The sequence below is a fragment of the Dermacentor silvarum genome, chromosome 2 (assembly GCF_013339745.2).
Source record: "Dermacentor silvarum isolate Dsil-2018 chromosome 2, BIME_Dsil_1.4, whole genome shotgun sequence".
NCBI classification, from domain to species: Eukaryota; Metazoa; Arthropoda; class Arachnida; order Ixodida; family Ixodidae; genus Dermacentor; species Dermacentor silvarum.
Window position 1 is genome coordinate 178524721 of NC_051155.1, and position 24689 is coordinate 178549409.

At 40.9% G+C, this 24689-nt stretch overlaps 1 protein-coding gene across 1 annotated transcript in view; it reads left to right on the forward strand.

Annotated features, from left to right (window-relative positions):
• Positions 1 to 210: 210 nt before the first annotated feature.
• The window catches only part of LOC119440587 (uncharacterized), a 31755-nt gene continuing 7276 nt past the window's right edge, over positions 211 to 24689 (forward strand). Inside the window, exons 1-16 of the mRNA XM_037705485.1 lie at positions 211 to 322; positions 896 to 1030; positions 1237 to 1400; positions 1624 to 1747; positions 3508 to 3750; positions 4898 to 5004; positions 5103 to 5189; positions 5924 to 6031; positions 6145 to 6283; positions 8934 to 9064; positions 11696 to 11821; positions 15251 to 15395; positions 18186 to 18316; positions 21163 to 21357; positions 21781 to 21919; positions 22977 to 23107. Coding sequence (XP_037561413.1) covers positions 211 to 322; positions 896 to 1030; positions 1237 to 1400; positions 1624 to 1747; positions 3508 to 3750; positions 4898 to 5004; positions 5103 to 5189; positions 5924 to 6031; positions 6145 to 6283; positions 8934 to 9064; positions 11696 to 11821; positions 15251 to 15395; positions 18186 to 18316; positions 21163 to 21357; positions 21781 to 21919; positions 22977 to 23107 — 2217 coding nt within the window. The remainder of the gene's footprint in view (positions 323 to 895; positions 1031 to 1236; positions 1401 to 1623; positions 1748 to 3507; positions 3751 to 4897; positions 5005 to 5102; positions 5190 to 5923; positions 6032 to 6144; positions 6284 to 8933; positions 9065 to 11695; positions 11822 to 15250; positions 15396 to 18185; positions 18317 to 21162; positions 21358 to 21780; positions 21920 to 22976; positions 23108 to 24689) is intronic.

Sequence of the window (24689 nt, forward strand, 5' to 3'; positions counted from 1 at the left end):
TTTTGGATTTGAGCATTCCTGAAGCTGAATGGTGAATGTTTAAACGCACTAGCATGTGCGTGCCTGCATGTGTGTGTGTGTGTGTGTGTGTGTGTGTGTGTGTGTGTGTGTGTGTGTGTGTGTGTGTGTGTGTGTGTGTGTGTGTGTGTGTGTGTGTGTGTGTGTGTGTGTGTGTGTGTGTACCTAAATCTCCCTGTGCTACGCTGATGAATGCCCTTGTGCTTTGCATCGTTACTTAACCTACATTCATTTCCTCTAGTTCGTGACAGCTGGTCGCAGATTACTGATATGTCAACCGCACAGCCCATGGCTTCTATCCATGGTATGTACTTTGGAGCCATAACACTTTTTACCTTGTTTGTATTATGCATGGTGCGAGTTTCATTATGAGTGTGAAGACAAGGTATATAGTCCTCTATTCTTGAGCCTTCCTCTGTCACAGTTAAGTTTTCTAGTGTAATGATTTGTTCTGCATCCGTGTGACTTCATCTTTAGACAAAGTCAATAAAAGCAATGAAACACCACTATGTTGAGCTGTTAGTACAGAAACAATGCAACTACATCACCTGTGCCGGTTGTCATTACCAAACAGCAAATTAGCTGTACACACATATTTGAAATGTCATTGGGGCATAAAATCAGTTTTGTGGTGTGCACCACTCGTAAAATACTGCTTTTATTAGCTCATTAGTTAGACATAGTAGCCCCACGGACCAACATTAAGATCTGCAGACTTTGCTGAGGTCTGCTTGTGGTTACTAATAATCATGTGTATTTGTTGTTGTTTTCTTTTTGTGGGAGGAGGGGGGGGGGGGACTGGGATGCATTACCACAAGTTGAATTAGATCATCTTAGACATATTGTGTGTATCTGACACCTTATCTTTCCATTTCAGACCAGACCAAGTCTCTGATTGAAGTCCTGTCTGGTCAGGCACCGTCACGCCCTGTCGTGTCCACAGCACCACCTGTCGATGACCCTTCAGTGTTTGTCTACAACCCTGACACGGTCATCTTATATGCTCTTGCAGGTAAAAGGAAATATCTGTTTGTGAATATCTGGCCACAAGGCATACACTCAACTCTGTAATCTTTGTTCCTATACAAGTTTATCTCGGGATATTTTGATGCCACGAGCATCTGAGTGGTAATGCTTGGATTTGGTTGTGCAAGGTAGAATTTGTGCTGGGGCACCATCTCCTCCTTAAGTGAGTGTCGGTCTCTTTTGCCCATTCAGTCGGGCTGTCCACCCAGGATAAAGATCACCTCAAGTTTCTTTACGAGGGAGCCGAGGACTTCTCTGTGCTGCCGTCATTTGGTGTGATTCCTGCCATGCCAGCTGTCTTTGGCTGTGTTGCACAACATGAAGAGACAAGGAAGCTCAACATTGACCCTACAAAGGTAAGATTTGGTGTGGACTTTGTGATACTGCTTCTCAGCTAAGTTTTTCTGTCGAATGGACCGTGCTTTTGGCCCAGTTTCTTGTCGATGCTGCAGGTTAGCTTTCCTGTTCTACTCCTTTCTTCATTTATTCATATTGCAGAAAAGTGGGAAGAATTGCTTATTATACTGTGGTCCTAACGTTTCATATAATTTAAACTGTGTGTATACTTGTTCTACATAGATGCTTCATGGGGAGCAGTACCTTGAGCTGCTTCGCCCGATTGCGCCATCTGGTGTCCTGAAAACTGAGGTCCGGGTTGTCGACGTCCTCGACAAAGGTTCTGGGGCTGTGGTAATTGCGGATGGTAAGCCTGCTTTATTTTTTGTATGCATTAGACTCATGTAAACAGCATTGGTTCGCATTTCTGCCATCGTCGTTACCGTGAGGTTCTGTGTTGACCCTTTACGAAAAATGTTAGGTCGAGCTAGAGAATGTCTTCCATAATAAAGAATTCGTCATTCGTAGCGAGAACAGAGCCTTTGTAAGCAAGAAAATCGGCAAAAATGGGAAACCAAAGTGGCGCTGCTTATTGTGTACTATGGTACCTGTCACGCGACGTCATCACTGGCAGATTCACAGAGAGTGGCGTAGAAGGAGGTCATGTGGAGATTACGTCAACTCAGTCTGTTTTGGTGTGGGCAGATCAAAATGAGGAGCAGCTGTGGGACTTTCGATGGCTAATTCCTAAGCAACAAAGTGATATATTGGCCCACAGAAAGAGATAATAGACTTCTGGAAAAATAATCAACAAACCTATCTCGACTTCATGTTTTCTTTTAATGTCCCTTGGAGAGGCGAGGCAATAAATGTTCCACAGGTAGAGCCCGCAGACATGCCTCATTAACATATGTATCGCTTTGTGCATAAATTTGATGTTGCAGTGCTCGTCATTTGGTAAGATTGTCAGGTTCAGATTTATAGACCTGAAAATTCAAACATCTTTCAGTAGTTTGCTAACAGTCCTTGTACATATAAAAAGCTGTAGTTTGTATCTTGTTCAGCCTTAAAAATTTTACTTCTACATTGAACTCTCTTTGGTGATACCTGAAAGGTCTTCATCTGATTATTGTGAAAGGAGCTACTCGAACTCCTGTAGATTAAACACTTAGCAATATAAAGAATTAATATTAGCAGTCGTTGTTTCTTGTTATGCCTAATGTTTCTTGAACAGCATTATCACCAACTTCTCAAGCATTTGCTTTCTTGTTACAGCTGCTGTAGCCATATGTAGCAGCCATGTTTCTTACGTAAGCTAAATAGAAAACTAGGCAACAATATCGCATCTTAAATATTAGAGGTCACAGGTTGTGTTTAAAAGCTGAATTTTCATAAAGCTTGGGCATGCAGCCAAGAATGATAAATTTGCAATTCATATTGGTATATTCCACCAATACCACGTCATACTTTTTTTTATAGGCTTCATGTCAAAACTATGTGAAAATGAAGCCTTTTCATCAGACTTGTGCTTCTTTTAGTTTAAGGTGAGCGTAAGAGGTATTGAGCTATTGTTTTTACTTGCAATAGCAAGTTATACCTGGTGTCTGCGCTGGTTTGTGAAGCATTTTTTCTGAACCCCCGTGTATGTCATGTGGGCTTCTGATATGTGTAATCATGCAAAATTTTATTTCTATAGCAAGTTATGCTAAGTGTTCGCACTGGTTAATGGCATATTGCCTGGAGCCTCTTGGGTGTCATGTCCAATCACGCAAAAATCAAAAGGCAGAAGACGCAAATGTGACCACCAAGATTTCAAAGGCAACAGCCATTATTCACCAAGTGTATGGTAGATTGCACCATAATACCACGTCGCAGCAAGGAGGCTTCCCCAAGGGGCATAGTATTCGTACCTTGCTGTTGCAATTTTATCAGCACGCACCTGAGGCGGTTGATGAGCAATAGCATGTATGTCAACAGCACTGTATGCAAAAGAGACCTGAACTTCCTATTGCAAGTCCTATCAACCTCAGTTTTATGCAAAGAACCTTCAGTTTTTTTTGTATCCCACGTACCGATTGTGTACTTTGGCCTCAGTACACATGCCACTCTTCTGACATTACCATGCAGCGGACACATTTGACGAGCATGGCGAGCGTGTCATCCACACCCAGTGGTCAACATTTTTTGTTGGGAGTGGAAACTTTGGCGGCAAGAGAACTACTGACAAAGCAAGGCCCTTGGCCAACATTCCAAATCGCAAACCTGATGCCGTTGTCGAGGAGAAGACATCCATCAACCAAGCTGCACTCTATCGCCTTTGTGGTGACAAGAACCCCCTACATATTGACCCAATGTTCTCAGCCGCTGGAGGTGAGCCATCATTACCTGATCCACGATGACTGCTCTTTACTGTTTTTTTTTTTTTTTTGTGTCCTTCAGAGGAGTTTGCATGTGACGACGAAGACATGTGGACTCGAGTTACTACATAGCAGAAGTTGAACTTTTTAAAATTTGCTGATTACACAGAATACAGTGGTTGTAGTACTAGTTTGTCATCATTCCTGCAACCCTTCCTTTCTAGCTTTAGTGACATGAGTATGATGACTCTGTATTGATTAGAGTGGCGTGGATATGTGGCTTGTGAAATTTGGGGTAAGATCTTTGGTGCACCAGTGGATATTACCATGAAGAAATCTTGTCTGCTGGCTGACCTGTCCTATTCATTTTTCCACTGCGCTGACTTGGCTGTTACCTTCACCTTGTAAACTGTAGGGTTCTACTACAATTTGATAGAATGAGACCTTACTTTCAACTGCAATTTTTAGTAAACAGCATTTCTGAAAATCACTAACCTAACGCTGTTGTCGAGGAGGAGACATCCACCAACCAAGCTGCACTCTATCACTTTTATACCTCTCACATTATGTGAGCTATAAAATGCCTAGTTAATAGTGTGTATTGTACTTTTACTACTAAGGGCAAGTTTTGAAGTTGTAGAATCTAACCTGGGGGGGTGGGGGGGTTGGAGTGCTTGGATTGTTCAAAATTCATAGCTTAGATCTTATCTGTTTAACACATTTCATGCAAGGTAATCAATGTATTGGACAGTTTAACTTTATTATTCAGGCTCTTAATAAATGTATGACTCAGTGATATGACATTTATAAAATTTCTGGCACTTTTCAGAATTTTTAAGTTTCTTAACTTTTTCTTCTGCTTGAAGAATAGTTTAGGACTTCATTCACATTTCTGTTTTCATCAGCTAGGAATGCCCTTTGTATACATTCATTGCATCATGTCATGCTGTTCAGACGTGTATCAGTTGACTAGCTAGAACTTTAGCAAGTATTTTTCACCTGAAGCATTAACATGACCTTACGAGAATATATTCACTGCATTCAGTGCTCCAGTGTGTGCATATTATAGAATTTTCTTTTTAATACAAATGCATCAATGTTAACTTGGTGAGCTTAATACATTCTCTGTGTTATTCTTGCTTTTGTTCACATGTTTACAGGTTTCCCTCAGCCGATCATGCATGGGCTCTGTTCATTTGGCTATGCAACACGTCACATCCTCAAGCAGTATGCTGACAATGATGTGAGGAAGTTCAAGTCTATCAAGGTAACTGACCGACCTGTTTCAGCTTTTCTTGTTGTACATTCCGTCATTGACTTCTTGGCTGTGTGAGTGAGGGTAAATAAATTAATCTCTTCCACCAGGCTAGGTTCACAGGGCCTGTTGTACCAGGCCAGTCAATTCGAACAGAGATGTGGAAAGATGGCAACCGCATTATCTTTCAGTGTTCGGTAAGTCTCTGCCTGTGCTTTCCTAAGGGGTCCCTAAACTGTGTTTGTAAATATTTTTGTTCTTTACGGATGGTTCTAAGGCGCTACTCAAGGGTCATTATCACACGGAGATGTTTTGTTGAGGGGCTATAAATAGTGGAATTGCAGGCGAATGAGATCAGTAAAAGTCTATTCCATGCCGCCAACATTTCCCCCTTTAGTGCTTTTCTTTTCACTTGATCTTATGCATATTCACTGAAGATTATCAGGAAAATTAAGATCTCGTGTTAAAGCATACTGTCATGGTGGCACTTCTTTCTTTTGGTTTTTGCTGTGTGGCAACTCTGCAATCCTGGTCATGGCAATTCTGCATGCTCTGTATGTTATTCAATGTCCTGCATTTCCTTGCATCCATGCTGCTGCTGGGATGTGGATTGAACGCTGTCATCACTGATAGCGACTGTGAAGGCTGACTCAACCACTGGAAAGCAAGCGCAAACTCTTGTCTGAATTCTTAGGCAACCCTGCATTCAGTGAATGTTTTGTACGATGTGCATTGTTCATTAACAATTTCAAAGTCTTGTTAGGTTTTGTTTGACATATGCAGGAGTAACCTATTGAAATAAAATACAGTGAGGACTGCTGTACACCTTGACTGTTTTTGTACATGTTTTCATGCTCTTCTGTGAAGAAGCTTTCAACAGTAGGTGACAATGTTAAGGAAAAAGAAAAGAAAGAAACTTGCCTTTCTACAGGTACCTGAATCAAAGAAACAGATTATCTCTGGCGGCTGCGTAGAGCTTCACGATGTTGCACAACCACCACCTGCTGCTCCTCAAGCACCTCTTGGATCATCACTGGAGGTAAGGTTCCCACTTTGGTTGTTTCCACTGTAATGCTTCTATCCATGCTCACCGATTTTCATACGACATACAAATTGCACATGTTGCAGTCTTGTTTTCGTTTTGTATTGCAGTCTGATATGGAATTGAAGACTGACCTCGTGTTTGCTGGAATGGAGGCTCGTGTGGAGGACATGCCTGAACTGGCCTCAAAAGTCAAGGCCATCTACGAGTACAACATTCTGGTCAAGGGAAAACCAGCTGCTGTCTGGAGTATGTGCTTCATGAACGCCCCTTTGTGTCATTATTAACTAGTAGGGGTGTGCGAATATCAAAATTTTCAAATATGAATCGAATGCAAATACTTAGCTTCGAATATTGAATGATATGCACATGCATTTATTAGTAAGATGGTTAACTTGTTATGTTGGAACATTGCAATTACATTGTCAACATTAAAAAACTAAGCTAGTACGCCATTATACTAAAACATAATGTATTTGGCTCATGTTAACTTGGAAAATTTAGTAATTCCCATTAGCTGTCCTCGCCAGCCTGTGCCTTATTACACCGCATCAAATGCCCATAAACTCGGAGGCATTTGACCCTGCGCCAGTCGTCACTCATCGCACTTGCTGTCAAGTAGTAAGCTCAGAATTGGGGGTAGCGCTGCAAAAAAGCGCACTCACGCTGTCCGCATATTCGTGCCCTTCCCTTCACAGAGGCTGGTTTTTCCACAATATTTAGACGTTTAGTGGGTAAGTGTGCTTTACAGGTGAAATTTTGCTAGCAGCACAAAATCGTCACAAAATTCAGCACAAAATCGCCCAGTATTTTTAGATTGGATACAAATGCTGAGAACCATGTTTGCTCCCGCACAGCCAGCAATATATTCGATTTCATTCGAATATTCGTATCCAACCGAATATTCAAACATTTCCGAATATCTATTTTTCGAATGGAATACGAATATTAAAAATATAATATTCGAACATTTCAAAAATTCACACATCATTATTCACTAGTACACATTAACTAGTGCACTCTCTGATGTTTCAATGAGCAATTAGGGAAATCGCCACACACAACCCTGGATACGGTTGGAAGGAACACAAAATGTGAAATTGTATGCCACCTTTAAAAAAAAGCATTAAGAGCATTTCAAGGCAGCTTGCATAGCTTGTCAGCAGTTATGTGCATCATTGCACATCAAGGTACTGTTCGGCCTCATTAGCGCCTCAGTAGTTACTATTGAAAGTCATATTTGCTCTGAAAGCCTTAATTTAACTTATTATGAATGAGCATTCTTCTTTTTACAATGTTCAGTCGAAATACATGCATGGCACGGAGAACTAAAACTAGCTAGCAATAGAAAGGTTTTCCAGTAAGGGTTGAATATTACTTGTATACCTTGAATCTCAAGCTTCTGAGAGATCCTAAATTTCTGTCTTCTGCCTAATGTGCGTCAAAATACTGAGCAAACTGCAGAGTAGTGCCGTACTTGCAAAGTGCTATAACAAATGTGGCATGTAAAGCTACTGCCTTGCATTGCCTGAAAATTTGTCGGTAATGTAATGTGCTCTTGAATAGATGCATAGATTTAAGGTTTAAACAGTCTTGGAAATTAGTTTTTAATCATGATATTAAATTTTCTTATCCCTATTGACACATGCTGCTTGCTCTACCATTAGCGGCAACATTCCTGCTTTGGTGGCAAAGTGGCTTCAAATTTGATGTTGCGTCGCTAAGCCTGAGGGTGTAGAATCGAATCCTGACCACAGCGGCCGCATTCTGATGGTGCAAAATGCAAGAACACTCATGTACTATGCATTGGGTGCACATTAAAGAACCCCACAATTGTCAAAATTAATCTGGAGTCCCCCACTACAGTGTGCCTCATAATCATGTTGTTTTGGCCGGTAAAATCCCAGAATATATTTTTTTTTGTGTGTGGCATTAAACACCATGTCATTGTGTCAGCTTGCCATGGTTGCTATCCCATTGAATTTCATACTGTTGGAAAACTAGTTTTCTGTTTTCATGTGCCACTGCCACTATTTCCACCACATGTAAATTCAGTGGAATCTCAATGGTGTGAATTTAGTGGAGCCTTAGAAAATATATCTGGAACATGTATGATAATTTGTGGGAATGCTGAAATAATAAAAGAAAGTGTTCTTGTTTACTTGCTTTCGTAACATTCTAGTGAAGAAATTTTCTATGCCCATGAACATCAGGTACCTCGATGTTGCTGGGAAAACCTTTATGGAACACTAGAAGCATGTGATCATGTCATTGCTTGCATTGAGCATGCTACAGGCTGCTGAAAGTATGGAGTGCTGCAGCTGTCAATGGGAATTGCTCATTTCTCTCGTAACTGTTTCTGCCATCAGTGCTAAATTGTTCCACTCTTTTCACTTTGCTAACTATGTCCTGCTCTGTCCTCAGCTTAGCTTGGTTCACTTTGAGACCTCGCCCATCCACGATGGTGTATGTAATGCATTCCAGAGGAAACTACAAAAATTTTTGTGATTATGCAATTTGTGTTAACAATGATAGTTTCAATAACATTCTACTGTGTAAATAACAGAATTTTTGTTAAAAAAGAAAAGTGATTTCTTTTTACTGTTGACTCATTGGTTTACTGGTTTGTTGATTGCGAGGAAGCCTTCTGGGAAAGAACTCGATGTGCAGCAGTCGGCTCGTTCCCAAAGGGAAGTTGTTTCCCAGAAGTGAAAGTAACTGCACTGCATTAGTAGTGTGCATTTATATCCTTAAATGGCTTTAAGATTGTCTGCAGCTTCAATGTATGCATGCATGGCACTTTCTTTGCCAGTTGACTTTCTTCAACCACATTGTGCATAACAACTTCCTCCTCCTCCCTCCCCCCTTAATTCTTTCTTGTTTTTGCAACAATTTACAGCCTTGGATCTGAAAAATGGCAAAGGAGCTGTATACAAGGGCCCTCCAAAAGATGGCAAAGCCAACTGTGTCATTACAATTGAAGATGAAGATATGTTCAATATGGCAGTCGGGCAGCTGGACCCTCAGAGGGTGTGTATTTGACCAGAAACGGGATACAGTAGACTTCCTTTTAAGACAATCTGTCGAAGCAGATTGTCTGATAAGATGAGAAGCCCGGGAAACCTTGTTTATTTTGCCATGAACTTTGTGCTGTACTTCTGCTAAGCTGACCTTCTGATAGGAGAGATTTCCAAGGATCCTTCAAGTTTATCTTAAACAGAGCCTACTGTGTGCACTGCATGAAAAGCAGTGCATGTCATCCAAAATTCTAGTTAGGTTGACACAGACATACAATTGAGTCTACTTCAAGACCAGATGTGTTGAGTTACATGCCTGTGCTGTAGTCTTAGCATTGTTTAAGATTCTTTTAGTGTGACATGCGACATTCTACACGAACATGAGACCAGATAAGCAAGGTCCCCACTGTTCCATGTTTTAAACTGCTTCTGTATTCCTGCTGACAAGGCTGCTAAGGTTTTTAATAGTGCAACTCTCTAAGTAATACACTGAACAGCAAACGGTAACCTCATTGCCAGTTGAGGCAGAAATACAGTTCCAAATGAGAGACATTCTTTCTTTTTGCTATCATGTGTCTACCATAATGCGGGTATTATCGTATACCTAAAGGCGTAATGTGAAAGTACTGATTTTACAGGCAGCACTACTGCATGGTCTTGTGGTGATAATTAGAGGTTTGGCTAGGACTGGGTGGTTGGTTGATCGAATGACATTTTAGTTAATTGATCAATGCATTGATTGTAATTGTTTTGATCTCATATTTTGTTTGCATCATGCGAGTCAAATGATTCCTGAATATCCTCTTAAGATTCTGCCCAAATGTATTTGAAACTAGGTTTTGTTCGAGTCGCCCACTTTTTGTTGCAGCATGGGAGATCATGTGCAGTTGACTTTGGAAGCATGCGCAGAAATTGCAGTGAAAAAATAAAATGCTAGCGAGGAAACTAACATGATGCTAGCATAATAGTTTTAGTAGTGATTAATGCAACATTTGGTAGTCTGTTTTTAAAGGAACACTAAAGCAAAACAATAAATCAACTTAGACTGATAAAGTATTATTTGAAAACTCTGCTGTCGTTAATTACACTGCAATAGGTCAATTATTAGAAGAGAAAATGAAGCTCAAAGTTAATTGTTTTGAATTTCGCGCGAAAACCCAACATCAGCGCTTCAGTGTGACGTCATGACTTCTAAAGTAATTTTTCGTATTTGGGCCACGTTGGCTCAGTAAAAGTTTGCGAAACTTGCCATATTCAGTCTTGGGCTCCTCCTAGAACACAATGTAGTCAATCTTTACTGCTAAAGAATTAACTGATACCTAGAAGACGCTGTCAAAATCCATGACGTGAGCTGGTGTGGGAACCTCAAGGTGGCATCGCCACTCGCTCGGCGTTTTTCATTTCTTTCTGGTTTACCAAGTGGCTTCTCGCGGTAAGAGTGCTGTTTTGGGATTGTGGAAGGGTAATCTACTGACACAGAAGAAATCATTTTTTTCTTTAGTGTCCTTTTAAGGAGTCAGGCACATGAAACACACATGCCAATTTTTATAACAATCAAATAAATTCTCATGATTAATTCAGTCAAGTTTTCAATAATGCCCAGCCTTACAATAAACCGGCAGTGGTTATCCATTGAGGAGGAGGGTACTGTTGTGTTTAAAGACACTCATTAAACTTTAATTTTGATACATTAAAGGACATTGAACCTTTATGTTACCTCAGCAGGCTAAGATAAATTTGCTTAACATACTAGTATATGCCCCTAAGCAAGGAAAAAGTTTGCCTTATTGAATTTTGTGCAGGGTTAAGCAGCAGTCGTTATGTATAGTCTCTTGGCATTAGCAGGCTTTTATTGAACTATGATCAATAAATTTCAAATGTAATTCCTTGTGTTGCTAGAACTCTTCTTTACTTTTTTTAAACTCAATGTAACAGGCTCCTTTTAAGATGACTTCTACTATGATTAATTTTTTTTTATAAGGGGAACAGTTTCCAAGCTTGGTTTCCCAGAATTCGAAGCACTTCAGTTAAGCTCAGCTTTTGGTTAGATGAACAGGGTTTTCAAGGTTTTTTGCTGTTTTTCTTAACGGCCTACTATTTACAAAGACAACTGTTGTAGTGCAGAGGACTGAAGGCATAAACTTTGCAGACATTTGTCATGTAGCTCATAACTGGTATGCATCAGCATGTGCTCGCGCCTTATTGGCAACCAAATTTCTAACAGCTGTTGATCACTGTTTTCCTTACGTAGCCGCAGCTTTTGAAGTGCTGCGCAATGGTTCATATGGAATGTTCACTGTACTGGTAGAACATTATCAAGATGCAACTAACAGTAAGTGGTGTTACAATCACCGCACCATATAGGAGCTTGTCTGGGGAGTTCACTTGTGCAATGAATTCGACACAAGGCATTCAGACTTGATTGAGCCCAACTCTTTGGTATCCTCGCTGTGATGAATAAAATGTAAAGATATCATAAATTGTTGAGTTATCACTGATGCAAGAGCATGCTAAGCTTTTTTTTGTGTCTTGTTCAATAGTCATTAAGAAAGCTCTAGCTGCTGGTTTCAACTCGCACTTTGTTCTTGTCTTTTGGATTATCATGTATGTGTGTATTCTCAATATGTTCTTTCTCGCATTGCAGGCCTTTATGACTGGCAAGCTAAAAGTGAAGGGGAACCTGCTACTTATGCAGCGCTTGAGAGAGCTGCTGAAGCCACCAAAGGATTCAGCTCCAACAAACCCAGCTTCGACAGCTTCAGCTCCTACGGTAGGTGTTTTTGGTAGTGAGTACTGGTGCCAGCAAACGTTGAACATGCTTGTAGAAGTACTGTGAAATCTAGCTAACTTGAACTTTGAGAGGCCTTGCTGCAAAGCTTTTGGCTCTGTGATGCCACAACATGTAGGTTTCACCAGAAAAAAAAAAAAAAAAAAAGTTTAAAGGACATCAAAAACACGAATCAACCCAGCACTGGTGTGTGCTGTGTGTAGTTTGTGGTAATCGAAGCATACAATTAGTGACACCCATTCTTAAAGCTTAGTTGTGCTACAGTGCTGCTTGTGATACACTTTATTGTGCTAATAAGTAGGCAGTTTACATGAAGAGACACGCTGCAATTAGCAGTGTCTGCATCAGTGATACCAGTCATTAGAAGCATCTCCACGACTGAGGCAATTGCTTAGAATGCTGTAATGCTCAGTCTTGAACTGTACTTTAGTCAGCAGCACACTTGTAAAAACAGAAAATTCTCTCATGTTCAAAATACATTATTCAAAGCACCCACGACAGCTGTGCCTTTCATCGATTATGCCGAATATTTGAAAAAAATGCACAGTAGATATTTGATTTGCAAATGAATTAGTTCAGCATTCGCTATTCGATGTGTATATTTCAGTATTTGCACAGCCCCTAATTTAAATGCATGTGGCTGTGTTGATCTCAATTATGCGCTTTTGAATTAGTCAAATGCCTTTATAACGAAGTGCTTGGGACGTTCAAAATTCTTCGTTGTACAGGTCACTTCGTTATATAGATCACGCATCATAACAGCAGCCTAAGCAGCTTTAAATAGAGAAAACCTTTATTTAACATGAATATACCTTTTTAGAAAGTGGCGCGCGCCACCAAGCGGCCGCAGCGACAAAATATGGGAATTTTGAGGGACAGCACTAGGTCGTCTCCGTCTTGCTTGGCCTGTGCATAATTACATCACATCACCGCAGTTGCCATGCAACTTTCGTTACTCTGATGGTTCTTCCAAGGCTTTCTACATTAATGTTTCTCGCTGATGTAAGCCCATATTATAATGAACCAGTTGCTGTTATTGTGATAGCAATTATATGGACACAAGTGAATTTTTGCCGTCGTCGGCGTCGCCATGAGGTTCCATATATATTTAGGTATACCGTATTTACTAACATAATGAACGCACTCGCGTAATGGACACACCCACCACTTTTTCAATCACGAAGCGTGTTTTTTCTGCGTCGGGGGGCTGAGTGTAGCAGTGTGACGGTGGCTAATACCATTGTGCGTGCCTCGTTCTCGCCGCTCAGTTTACGTTAATGCAATACACAGCACAAAGGCCACTTCGCTCGCTGTTGCTGCCATGCATCCTCACACCAACGTTTTGACAGCGAGTGTCCGCGATAATTGAGTGTGATGTGTTCATGTTTGCCTGTGCGCGCTGACTACCATGCTTGTTAATTTACATAGTTAGCGAATGTTGTTTCCAAGTTTATACGGTCGATAAACTGTTATCCTTACTTCGTGTAGCTGTCTACGCATTTGCTATCACAATCGATGGTACGCCTTTTGGGCAAAACTACTGACTTTTTTAGAGGTGGCTGCACAGAAAAATTGCTCAAAATTTTACCCCGCTTAATGAACACACCCCCCAACTTTGTGCATATATTTCAGGAAAAAAAGTGCATTCATTATGCGAGTAAATAGGGTATGTATGCTGTATGCTATGCCATGCTATGTGCGGGTTATATTGCCACTCCATTCTATCTCCTAAGTTGCTCACACCAGGTCTTACATTCTTGACAAAATTTTTCCTCAGAATTTTGAGAATGGCAGCCCACAAAGAAATTTCATAAAACAAAACACCGACAGTGCATGCCTTTTATCTTAAATCTTCTCAGACTTCAATATTGAAAGTGCGAAACAATAACGGAGCTCAAACCTGAAATGATGTAATTTTATTGGTGCAGCTGGTGCACTACCTCCGAGATCGGCCCAGGAAAGAGGTTTCAAACATACCCGATACAGAAAAGTGTTAAAGTTGCTAAGGAAGATGCTGGCTTTAATTAATAAACATAAATGAAATTGTCCGGTGGCAGGTTTCAAACAGAGGACCCCTAGCGCAACAGCTCGTTTTTACTTAGTTAGCTTAAGTTTAGTTTAACTCATACTGCCACTACAGCTACGAGTCTTACACTTCATCTACTATTCTAACAGGTTGCTATCGCATTGATTCGCCCTTATGGCAAAACTGTGATATTTTTCCCAGAATATTCGCACTACAGTTCTCCAGTTGACTATACCACTACTCAAAGCCATTTCTTGTTGCGCTGACACATTGTTTTGACACCCTTTCACGCCTTTGACTAGATCACTGCACTAGCCCCATGGGTTGCGTCGCATCGTTAAGCCTCAGTGACAACTTTTTTGTGGGTTATTGCATAAAATAGTAACTTACAGACGTAAAGCCTTGGCTTTGCACGTATCTAGCTGCCGCCGTTAAACAGGCATTGCAAGCGTAAAAGTAATAAGACACACGGTATGATACGGCATCAGTCTTTTGCTACCAACAGCTACAGCCTACCAGTGATTTGTAACCAGTCTTGACAGGATGGCGCCTACAAACTGTCTGAATATTGTTTTACGATGGCCGGAGCAACTGGACGGCCACAGTTAATCACCGTGTGGATTGTGTGTGACATGGGTCTCGGCTGAAGCCTTACTTTGCCATGCGTTCACCTTGAATATAACTGGCGCCGAGACAGCGCCTTTACAGGTAGGAGTTATGTTACAAGCGCAACCAAGAATGGCGCCAATGTCAGAAGACGATGATTTGATGTTTCGAGATGAAATTGGTCTCGACAGCCATCTTGTTTGTACATCGTTGCCTGTCTTGTAAATATTGTAAATATACATCTTTACATGTGACTTCCGCAATGTAACAATATAAACGATAGGAATTCGGTTGGAACATAATGAATCTTTCGTTATACAAGTCATTTCATTGTAGAGGTGTTCGACTGTATTGTGATTTCCCTATTCATTGCTGAAGGTGTCCAATACCTTTTTATGTTCCAAGTCTTAATTTGCCGTTTTGACTTTTCCTGACATACCTAAATCTTTTCTGTTTTTGTTTTTCAGACAGCTTGCACTGTGGTGTAGCTGTGTATTTAAATGAGTGTGAAGGCCCTCGCGTAGAAATTGCAGTAATGACTTGGCAAACTTATTGCCCATGAGCCAGCCAATGCCTATAACCTAAAGTAGTTAAGCTTCTTTTTCTTTTCTTTTTCTTCGAGCATTGTGCTTAATATTTTTTCTGGCATCATGATTGCCGTCACTAAAGATAAAGTGTAAACCAGATTAGAATAAACTTAGATTATTCATGTTGTATGTGGAATTGTCTACACTGTGCTTATTCACTGATGACCATACTTATTTTCGGGCTCATTTCAGGCATTGTCATCTGCACCTCTGAAAAGTGATGCTATTTTTGTATCTCTTGAAAAGAAGATTGCGAACAACCCTGATCTTGCTGCATCCGTCCAGACCATCTTCCAGTGGGACATCAAGAAAGACGGACAACTTGCCAAGCAGTATAGTGAGTTATATAGCGTTATGTCTCGTTCAGGTGTTCTTTACAGGTATCGCATAGTGCTTTAAATGCTTCATTGTTATAGCTTTTTACGCCGTCTTGCTTCATCCTTAACTGCAAGTATTCAAGTACATTTGAAACTTCCAAAATGATCCAAAAACATTCATGTGAACTGTGTTTGCAGTCACTTGGCACATGCTGAATCTGAAGGATGATTTGTGTGTACAATGCTATTTTATGGACGTGCAGTAGACGAAATGGGCTGTGCAGAAAACCTCAAAGTGTCAGCAGTTCATGAAAGAAAAATTTTCCAGCTGCTTGATTGCATCAAAATTCTAGTGAATGAAGTCTGATATGGGCTCAGTGGAATGGGTTTCCTCATTATATTTCCTCAGCTACAAGAGAGTTCATTGTGAGAGAAAGCCTGAGAGTTTAGCCCAAATTGCCTACGGCATTTACCCGTCATGGAACCTGTACGAGTTTCTCTTCATAGGTTAATGCTACAATCAGGTGGATGGCAGCTCTCGCGGGCTTTTTTTCACCCTGTGCAAGAAGCAGCTCTCAGAAGCATCTATGCATATATTTGTGAATATTATGTTTTTATCATTGTTAACCACACCAACTGTCTAACTGCATTAAGTGTAGTGCCCGGATAGGTCAGCCCTAAATTTTTATCTTGTTTTGAGACACATGCAGAAGCTCCAACTCCACCGAGCAACCTTTATTGCTAAATGGAGCAGAATATAATATTGTATGGCAGGGACCTTTTGTTCTTCGGGGGTTTTGATTGTGACTGTGTATGTGTAGAAAGTTGGCCTATTTCCACATGGCTCTGTGAAACCCAGAACAAGCACAGTCCTCGTGTTTTATTTCGACATTTTTCACAGTAGTTGTGTTCTAGTAAAGGAAAATGCACTCCGGTATAGTTCAGTAGTGGTGTTCGGAAATAGTTAGCCAAAAGAAAGCACTGTCGAACCTCTTTATAACAAACATTGCAAAAATTGCAAAACAGTTTGGCATGTCCGAAAGTTGTTTCTTAAAATTACATTTGACCAGCATGACTTTGTTGCATACATCAGAGCTCTCCGCTTCTTAGTGTTTTCTTATACTCTATTCTTGCACTTAGTGTTTTCATCTACTTATAATGTTACTACTTATAACAGTTAGTCGATGTGACAGCGGGTATTGTCTATCACATTTTATATGGGAACAGCACCGTACAGGACTTTGAAACCTTTGAAAAACCCTTGAAATTGAAAAGTACATCTTCAAGGCCCTTGAAAGTGCTCGAATTCTTATCTTACCTTGAAAACACGTGAATTTCTTGAGTAATGCAGTCTTAAGATTGATTACATGACCCGCTTTCTATGGCGGATTAGGGTGGACCTGGCAAACTTCCCGTTTTAGAAACAATGTTATGTAGAAAACGTTTTAAGCCAGTGTGAATGCACATGGGTTTCTTCATACAGCGACTTGCGCGGAACTAATTAACCCCACAGTGGGCGAGAGCGAGAGACACCGGCACCCAGTGCTGGTTTCCCTCTCTTGTTTATGCTGCTTTCTTCATGCCTCATTAGGAACTTGGAAGTGGTCAATGCTGGATATTTGCAATATAATGTTTGTATCTCTAGTGCAATAAAGCTATGTATAGTGTTTTGGAAACATTGTTATAGTAAAAAATTTTTACATGAGATGCCGCTCTGCACCCTTGAAAAAGCGTTGACGGGGCCTTGAGACGCCTTGAATACCCTTTTATTTTTGTCTCTGAAACCTGTATGAACCCTCGGGTAGCGCATAAAGTCATCCCAGGTATAGCAATATACAGTTACAACTTGATTTTCCAAATTTGTCATCATCATTACAAGAGGTCTTTGTTGTGTGAAGGTGGTCATTGCCACTAGCAAAAGGAGAGAGTAATTTATTGGGAGCGAAAAATCTTAGACATGGTATTTTGAAACGTACGCCTGATGAGGCACAGGCGGCCGCATGCTTCTAATTTTATTGCGATAGCAATTATATGGACACTCAAAAGCAGATTTCTGCCGTCGGCGTCGCCGTCGCCGTGAGGTTCCGTATGACGTCATTTGGAGATGAAATCGTCGCCGCGCGCCGAACGCTGTATGTGCGAGTGAAAGGGCGCGAGGGGCGCGTCTTTCACGGGGAGTGAACGCACGGCGGAGAACAAACGCGCGTTCTGCGCCGTGCTCGCTTAAGGGCTGCAGAATTAGGCGTCTCGTTTCTCCTTTACAATCACCATATATGTAGAGCAAACGCGCCTTCTTCAGACGCGCGAGAGGCCGTGGGGGAGGGGGAAGGAAGGGACGCGACGTTTAGCTGCGGCACCAAGTGCCTATTTATATGAGAGGCTCCAGCAACAGTCACCAACGCCGCACGCATTTTGAGCTAACGCGGGCAAAACGCCGATGGCGTCGACAACAGTTCTGCGTGTTGTTGCTACCAAAGCCGCTCACCTTACTTCGTATGACATTGCTGTGTTGCTATCGCATTCATTGCTTCGCCCTTAGGGCGAAACTGTGACATTTTTTTATGACAGTTTAGAAGGAATCCTGTCAGTAATGGATGTGAGGAGGGCTCTTGGTTGGTTAGCATTTTCGACAGGGGAGCAACAAATAGAAACTTGGAGGTGCATTCAACAGTTCATTTTTGCTTTGCTGTCTGTTGTCGTTATCTGCTCGACATGCAGCAGCTGCTCTGGCCCAAGAGGTCACATAGAAATACAATTTCTGCTAAAAGTTAATGACCAGAGTGTTGCTTTACCTTCTCTTCTGTTGCCAGCCCTGGATTTGAAAAATGGCAAGGGAGATGTCTACCTGGGCACCCCTAAGCAGGGAAAGCCTGATTGCACTTTTATAATGGAGGATGAAATCCTGCATAGTATCTTCAGTGGAAAGCTGGATGCTCAGAGGGTATGTCCTGCCATGTGTGTTTCATGGTTGTTGTTGGTGTGTGTGTGTGTGTGCACGAGAGAGAGAGGGAGAGAGAGAGAAAGGTATATGCTGCATATATCATTGGGTGCATAGGAAATCAGGCATCAATGCAATTTGGTGAGAATTGTATATCCAGCGATAGCATTCTAATCAACATAACAAAGTTTATTGCCAACTGTTTGCTACATACTCCAGCATTAGTATAGTCATTCCTAAAGGTAACTCCATTGTTTCAAACTATTCATGGTTGAGAGGAAAAAGTGCCTAAATCATGCTGGAAACATCCTTGCTTTTTGTTATGTTTCCTGCAAGAATAAGCTGCACTTGTCAATTTATTCGCACTTCTAAAGCGAAGCATTTTTATCCTGTTCCTGTGTGGAGGTACAGTTAACCTCTATATAACGAAATTCTCAATATAACAAAGTATTTAACTTTTTGTAACTTTTTGTCTATAGAACACCATGTATTTTAAACCTGAATATAATGAAGTGTGTTTATACAGGATTTCAGTATAATGAAACTTATAATTAAATGAAATTAAATTATAACTCTAGTGGTAACGTCAATAAGCACACGTTGGGGGTGGGGGAATTGGGGACAGGTGATTGCGTGTCTCGTCCTCTAGCCTTGCCATGGCTGCACATGGCTGTCAGCATACACAGCCCATGCGCCCTATCTTGGAGGGAATTTGTGGTGGGTACAAAGAGGGTCAGCCGAGATGGCTGTGGCTTCATGTGCACTGTCTTCCCATGCGTTTAGTGCTATAGTTTGCATAATCTCTAGTTTCGGAGACGTGTTAAAGCAAGTGGCAGACGTCTTCAGAACCATCAAAAGTGTCAGAACGTATTATAAATTTTCAATTCCTCAGTGTGTTTTGTCAAATTTACCAGATGTGGACTTCGTGCGAGAACTCTTCAGAAACGTCAGATATTATAACATTAGCTATTTCCTGTCTAGCATACTCAGAAAGTACAAATCCAGCTATACTTGAAAAATATGCCTGATGTAAAGCATCGTGAGAAGCAACAAAAAGAAGTGAACCAACTATGTAACGTCATACTGACACTGAGAGCAAACACCTAGCCGTCTACCATCCAACTTGTTTCGCTGAAACAACCTACACATATTCTTCAAACTGGCAGCACAGGTCCACTCAGAAGTGTTTGAATACACGTGCAACACCTTTTAAATATCATTGTTTTCATCGGTGATTTTGATGCACTATTTTGGCACTTGAAGGGGTAAATAACAATGAAATAAAAAGTTCTAAATTTACAACATGAAGTCATGGTGTTTAATGCAATAGTAATCGTTACTTAAAAATAAAATTCTCTAACAGAGCATAATATGTGATCAGTTACAGTGGTCTGTTATTGTATGGGACCACCTGTTGGTAATGGATTGCCCATCACACTATCCTAAGCCAGATTCTCTTCAAGATTTTGCAACATTTTTGTTGTGTTGGAATTACAATTGAAAACTGTGACCAAATAAACGGTACCGCTGCTGCAACATACGGGGTCTACGCATGCTCGTGATTGCAGGTTCCTTTCTTTTACAACACCAAAATTATCCAGGATGGTTTGGAAAGGGAGGATTGACAAAACAGAAAATTTGGGGCTGAAGACATTCGGTGTGTTCTTGGACAGGAATCGCAAAATCTGTCCATGGGCACAGCGATAAAACGCTGGGCATTGTCACATCGTTTGGAGCACTTGCTCTTTTTATTGGGCCTGTAAGCACATGTCCTGTATGTAGGTTGTTGGGAACAAGAGTGCAGAGAATGCAAGAAAATGTTTTATAGGCGATCGCAGGGTAGTAACTTGATCAATGGGGGAGCGCATATCGGAAATTGCAGTGAGCCAACACTACATGGTCATGGCAACAAACTGAAAAAATTTGAAAACATTGCTCTTTGCAGACATGGAAAAACAAGATCTGGACTTTGGCCAATATTGGGCAATGTTCCATTTTCACATTTTATTTTCTCCACATCATGGCAGGGATACTTTGTAGTAAATAGTTAAAATCAATGTTATTTACCGCAGTCTATGTCTAAATATTTTTGGAGCCGTAGCCACAACAGTTTTTCTTTGGTAGCTAACCAAGATTCAGATTCAGCAAGATTGGTAAAAAGCGCTTGTGACCGGGCGCTGCTAAATTTTTTTGATGAAGGCAGACTTTTTTCTCACAAAACGAAGATTGATTTCATTGTCCTTGGCACTTAGGCAAAAAATATATATCATTTTTTGAGCAAAATTAGATTGTCGCTGGACATGTGCGCCCGGCCAAACTTATATGAACACACAGCTGTATTTTTTGGTAGCCATCAAGAAGACAGGGCTTTCCCATAATGCCAAGTTGCTTAGTGGTTCAGCAAAGCACCAGTTCAAAGCTTGAAACTGAAAATAAAAAGAAAAACAACCTCGATTTATTGATACCGTGCACATTATTTGGAAAATAGTGCTAGGTGCTTCTTCAGGCTGGTTATTGTGGAGAAACAAAAATGTCTATAAATTAAATTATGGGGTTTTACGTGCCAAAACCATGATCTGATTATGAGGCACGCCGTAGTGGGGGACTCCGGAAATTTGGACCACCTGGGGTTCTTTAACGTGCACGTAAATCTAAGTACACGGGTGTTTTCGCATTTCGCCCCCATCGAAATGCAGCCGCTGTGGCCGGGATGTTCTCGCAGATACAGTAGGTTATAAATTACACAACATTGCAGTGACCTCTAAAGCAGTCTCAGCACATGTTTTCTGCTTGCTAGTCTCGCCAGATAAAAGCTGAAAAGAGTGGTACTGTGCTTTCCTGGCTAACAGGCATTCATGACGGGCAAGATGAAGATCACTGGCAATGTGCTGGCCAGCCAAAAGCTTCAGGAGCTCTGGGAGCAGGACAAGGAGGAGAACCCAGAGGACGAGCTTGCTGCAATCGTCCAGTCGGCCAAGGACAATGAGGCAGCTGCAGCTGCAGCGGCTGGTGTTGATGGCGAGAGGCCACCACCTCCAAATGAGGTGAGCGGGAAGTAGTAAGGGGGTACATGGGTCTCGGATCAAAAATCGTCATTGGGTATGGTGCTGAAAGCTTGTACGTGTATGTAATGTTATGTGCTTATTTTGAAAAATGAGGTCCACTTTATCTTTATTGGTTCTAATTTTATGCAAGCTTCCTTTAATTAATATTCTGCAAATATTTATTTGCAATATATCAGTTCCTCAAATTTCGCTAAACAGGGTATCAATGGATTCTGTATGATGTAAGGAATGCGGCAAGTCCAACATTATAGTTCTGCCTGCCTTAGAACAAGAGTTACGAGATTTTGAAGTTGACTCGAGCGAGTGTTGTTCTGGGGCTTAAGTTTGAAGTCGCACATGCGCAACAAGCATTGTTGTATATGTGTTTCTTATATATATATTTTTTTCCAATTTCCTTGACAGCCCCCAAATACAATCAAGTCAGACTTCATCTTTGGCATCTTCATTGAGTACCAGAAGCAGGAACCGCAGATAGCAAGCATTGTCAAGACAATCTTCCACTGGATCATTCTCAAGGATGGCAAGAAGGCCACAGAGTGGAGTGGGTGTTGACCTGTGCACTATTTTCCAACTGCAGTGTTCTAATGACTATGCATGCTGTAACGAACAAAGATCATGCTTTTACATTTTGAGGTAAGGATATCAGTGAAGGCATAAAGCATGAGCTGTTGCCTTCCTGTATGGAATGTGGTTCTCTTGCCACATTTAAATATTGAAGGCAACTTTTTATTTGCTTACTCAATATATTGCATTCCTGGCTCACTCTGAACTCTCAGAATAATTTGCTGGCACTAAGTTTCACGAAACAGAAGGATGTACAGTGCCCTAAGATCGAATATAACTTGCAAGGTGAATTTCTTCATGGGATCGATTATTTGATGACTGTGGGAGTTTTGCGGAAATTGTATCTCAATGAAAACTAGGCTGTTTATTGTATCGTATTTATTGGAAGAAGGGGAAGCTAACACATGGGAAAACTATGTATATTTTTGTTTGTTCTGAGAAGCACTTGACATACAGTACTCTGCTACAGCCCTGAAGCTCAAACAGTTCTGAAAGTAAAATAGCTTTGTTAGTACTATAGCTGCACCTGGCGATAGTGGCAGCCATCGGGATTTTTGTGGAAATGAAAAAATGCTACCTAATGTATAAGTTATGGACCTAACTTGCTGATTATGTAGTGTTAACTTGAATTACTGCTGTGTGAACTAGGCAGGTGTAGCTGTTGATGCCTTTATTAAAGCACTGGTTGAAGTCAGTTACGATATACAAAATGTTTATTATTATACTAGTTTTTTTTTTTTTATCTGAATAATTTTTAAATTTCCTGTCATAGATAGCACATGCATAATGTCTGAGGCAATTTACTCAAGGTGGTGGACATCAACTGTGGGGGTGAACTTAAAATAACTTGTTCATGGGCGCATTGTTTGATACTCTACGAAGACATTGTAGCATGAAAAATTTAACAAAGACAGACAGCGCTTATGGTATCTGGTATTGTGTTCTTTGTGTTTTTTTTATCGCTACAATGGTTTCATCATGTGTGCGTGAAATTGTGTTCATAATGCTAACATCACTGGTGCCTGCATTCACAGCTGTGGATTTAAAGAATGGCAAGGGAGACTTGTACAAGGGGCCTCCAAAAGGCATCAAGGCTGATGTCGCCATCACCATAGATGATGAGGATGTGATTCAGCTCATGCTTGGAAAGTTGAATCCACAGAAGGTAAAAGTGTTTTATATAAAAGTGGCTCACAAACAGCATGAAACGTACACGGAAAATTTCTTCACATGAATACATAACATGTAAGGCAGAAATATATCCAGAGTCATTGCGTAGCAGTTTCAAAACATACAAGTTCTACACAGGCAACATAACAAAAAGAAAAAAAAAAAATTTTAACTCTCTTCAGTAGGGCAAGAAATACGTCGTTTGACACAACACTGACAACACCAACGGGCAAGCTATTCCATTCTTGAATAACTTTTGGAAAAGACCTTTTCAGCAACTCTGTCTTGCAGGAAATTTCGTGTACTTTCAACTCATGTTCTACATGTTGTGATCGGTAATGAAGCTTTAGCATAGAGGTACTTGTCCCTTTGTGTACCAATCGTACCGTGGTATATGGAAGGCAAGAGCTTTAGGCATAGCCTTCTTCATCGCCCTTCTAATGTCTCCCATTTCAAGCTTTCCTGAGCTCTGAAATTCACTTCGTATCTATTTGACACATACAGTGCACCTAAATTCTGTACACTCTCAAGTTTATCGATATTGTGGGCTGTCGGAGGGTCCCACACTACACTGGCATACTCAAGGACGGACCGCACATAAATCTTATGCAGTAGTACTTGTGTGGATTGATTGACTGTTCTAAAGATTAGAAAACCTAACATCTTTCCTGCCTTGGCAGTTAAGTAATTAATCTGTCGCTGCCATAATAGTTAATGAGTGTACCAAATGCCTTAATATTTATACTTTGTTTATTACATCATTATTCAAAATGTAGGGAAATTTTAGGGCTTCCGTTTTCAAGTAAATGTCACATTGACTGGTTTGGTTAGATTTATCTGCATGCGGACATTTAGTGCACCATTAATTTGACCCAGATCATTCTGAATTAAGTTGGCATCCTCCATACTAGTAATCACCCTATATCAGTCATCCGCAAAGAGCCCTCATCCGTGACGTCAAACCTTCGTTAATATTGTTAATGTATCACAAGAAGTGAGGCCCCAGGATGGAGCTCTGGGGCGCGATCTTGTACGCGTTCCAAAATGGAACGGAGGCGTTCCGTTCCATCGAGCCGCACACGATTGGTCAATTTCAACCGCGACGTTCAAATTGACCAATCGTGTGCGGCTCGATGGAACGGAACACCTCCATTCCATTTTGGAACGCGTACAAGATCGCGCCCCTGGAGTACACCTGACGAAACTTCTTGCTGGCGTGACTGAACCCGTTTACAACAAACTGTCAGCACAGCAGGAGATAATCTTTAACCCATGAAACAACCTGTGGGTGCATTTTATATTTGAGCATTTTTTTCAGTGAGCAATGAACGGGGTACCGTATTGAGCGACTTTCTGATACATTCCACCTAAAGCAGTTTATCTAAAGCAGACACAATATAGTGTGATTTCCATGTGTAATGCAAGGAAACCCTTTACAAAATCCTTGAATATAATGATTCCAGTACATCCTTGACACATCTTACATGTCACGGACTAGTGCAACTTCTGTAGTGCCGCACTTAGGGAAAAAAAAAAAAAAAAACAAGAAAAAGCATCTTTTTTTAACATCCTGTATT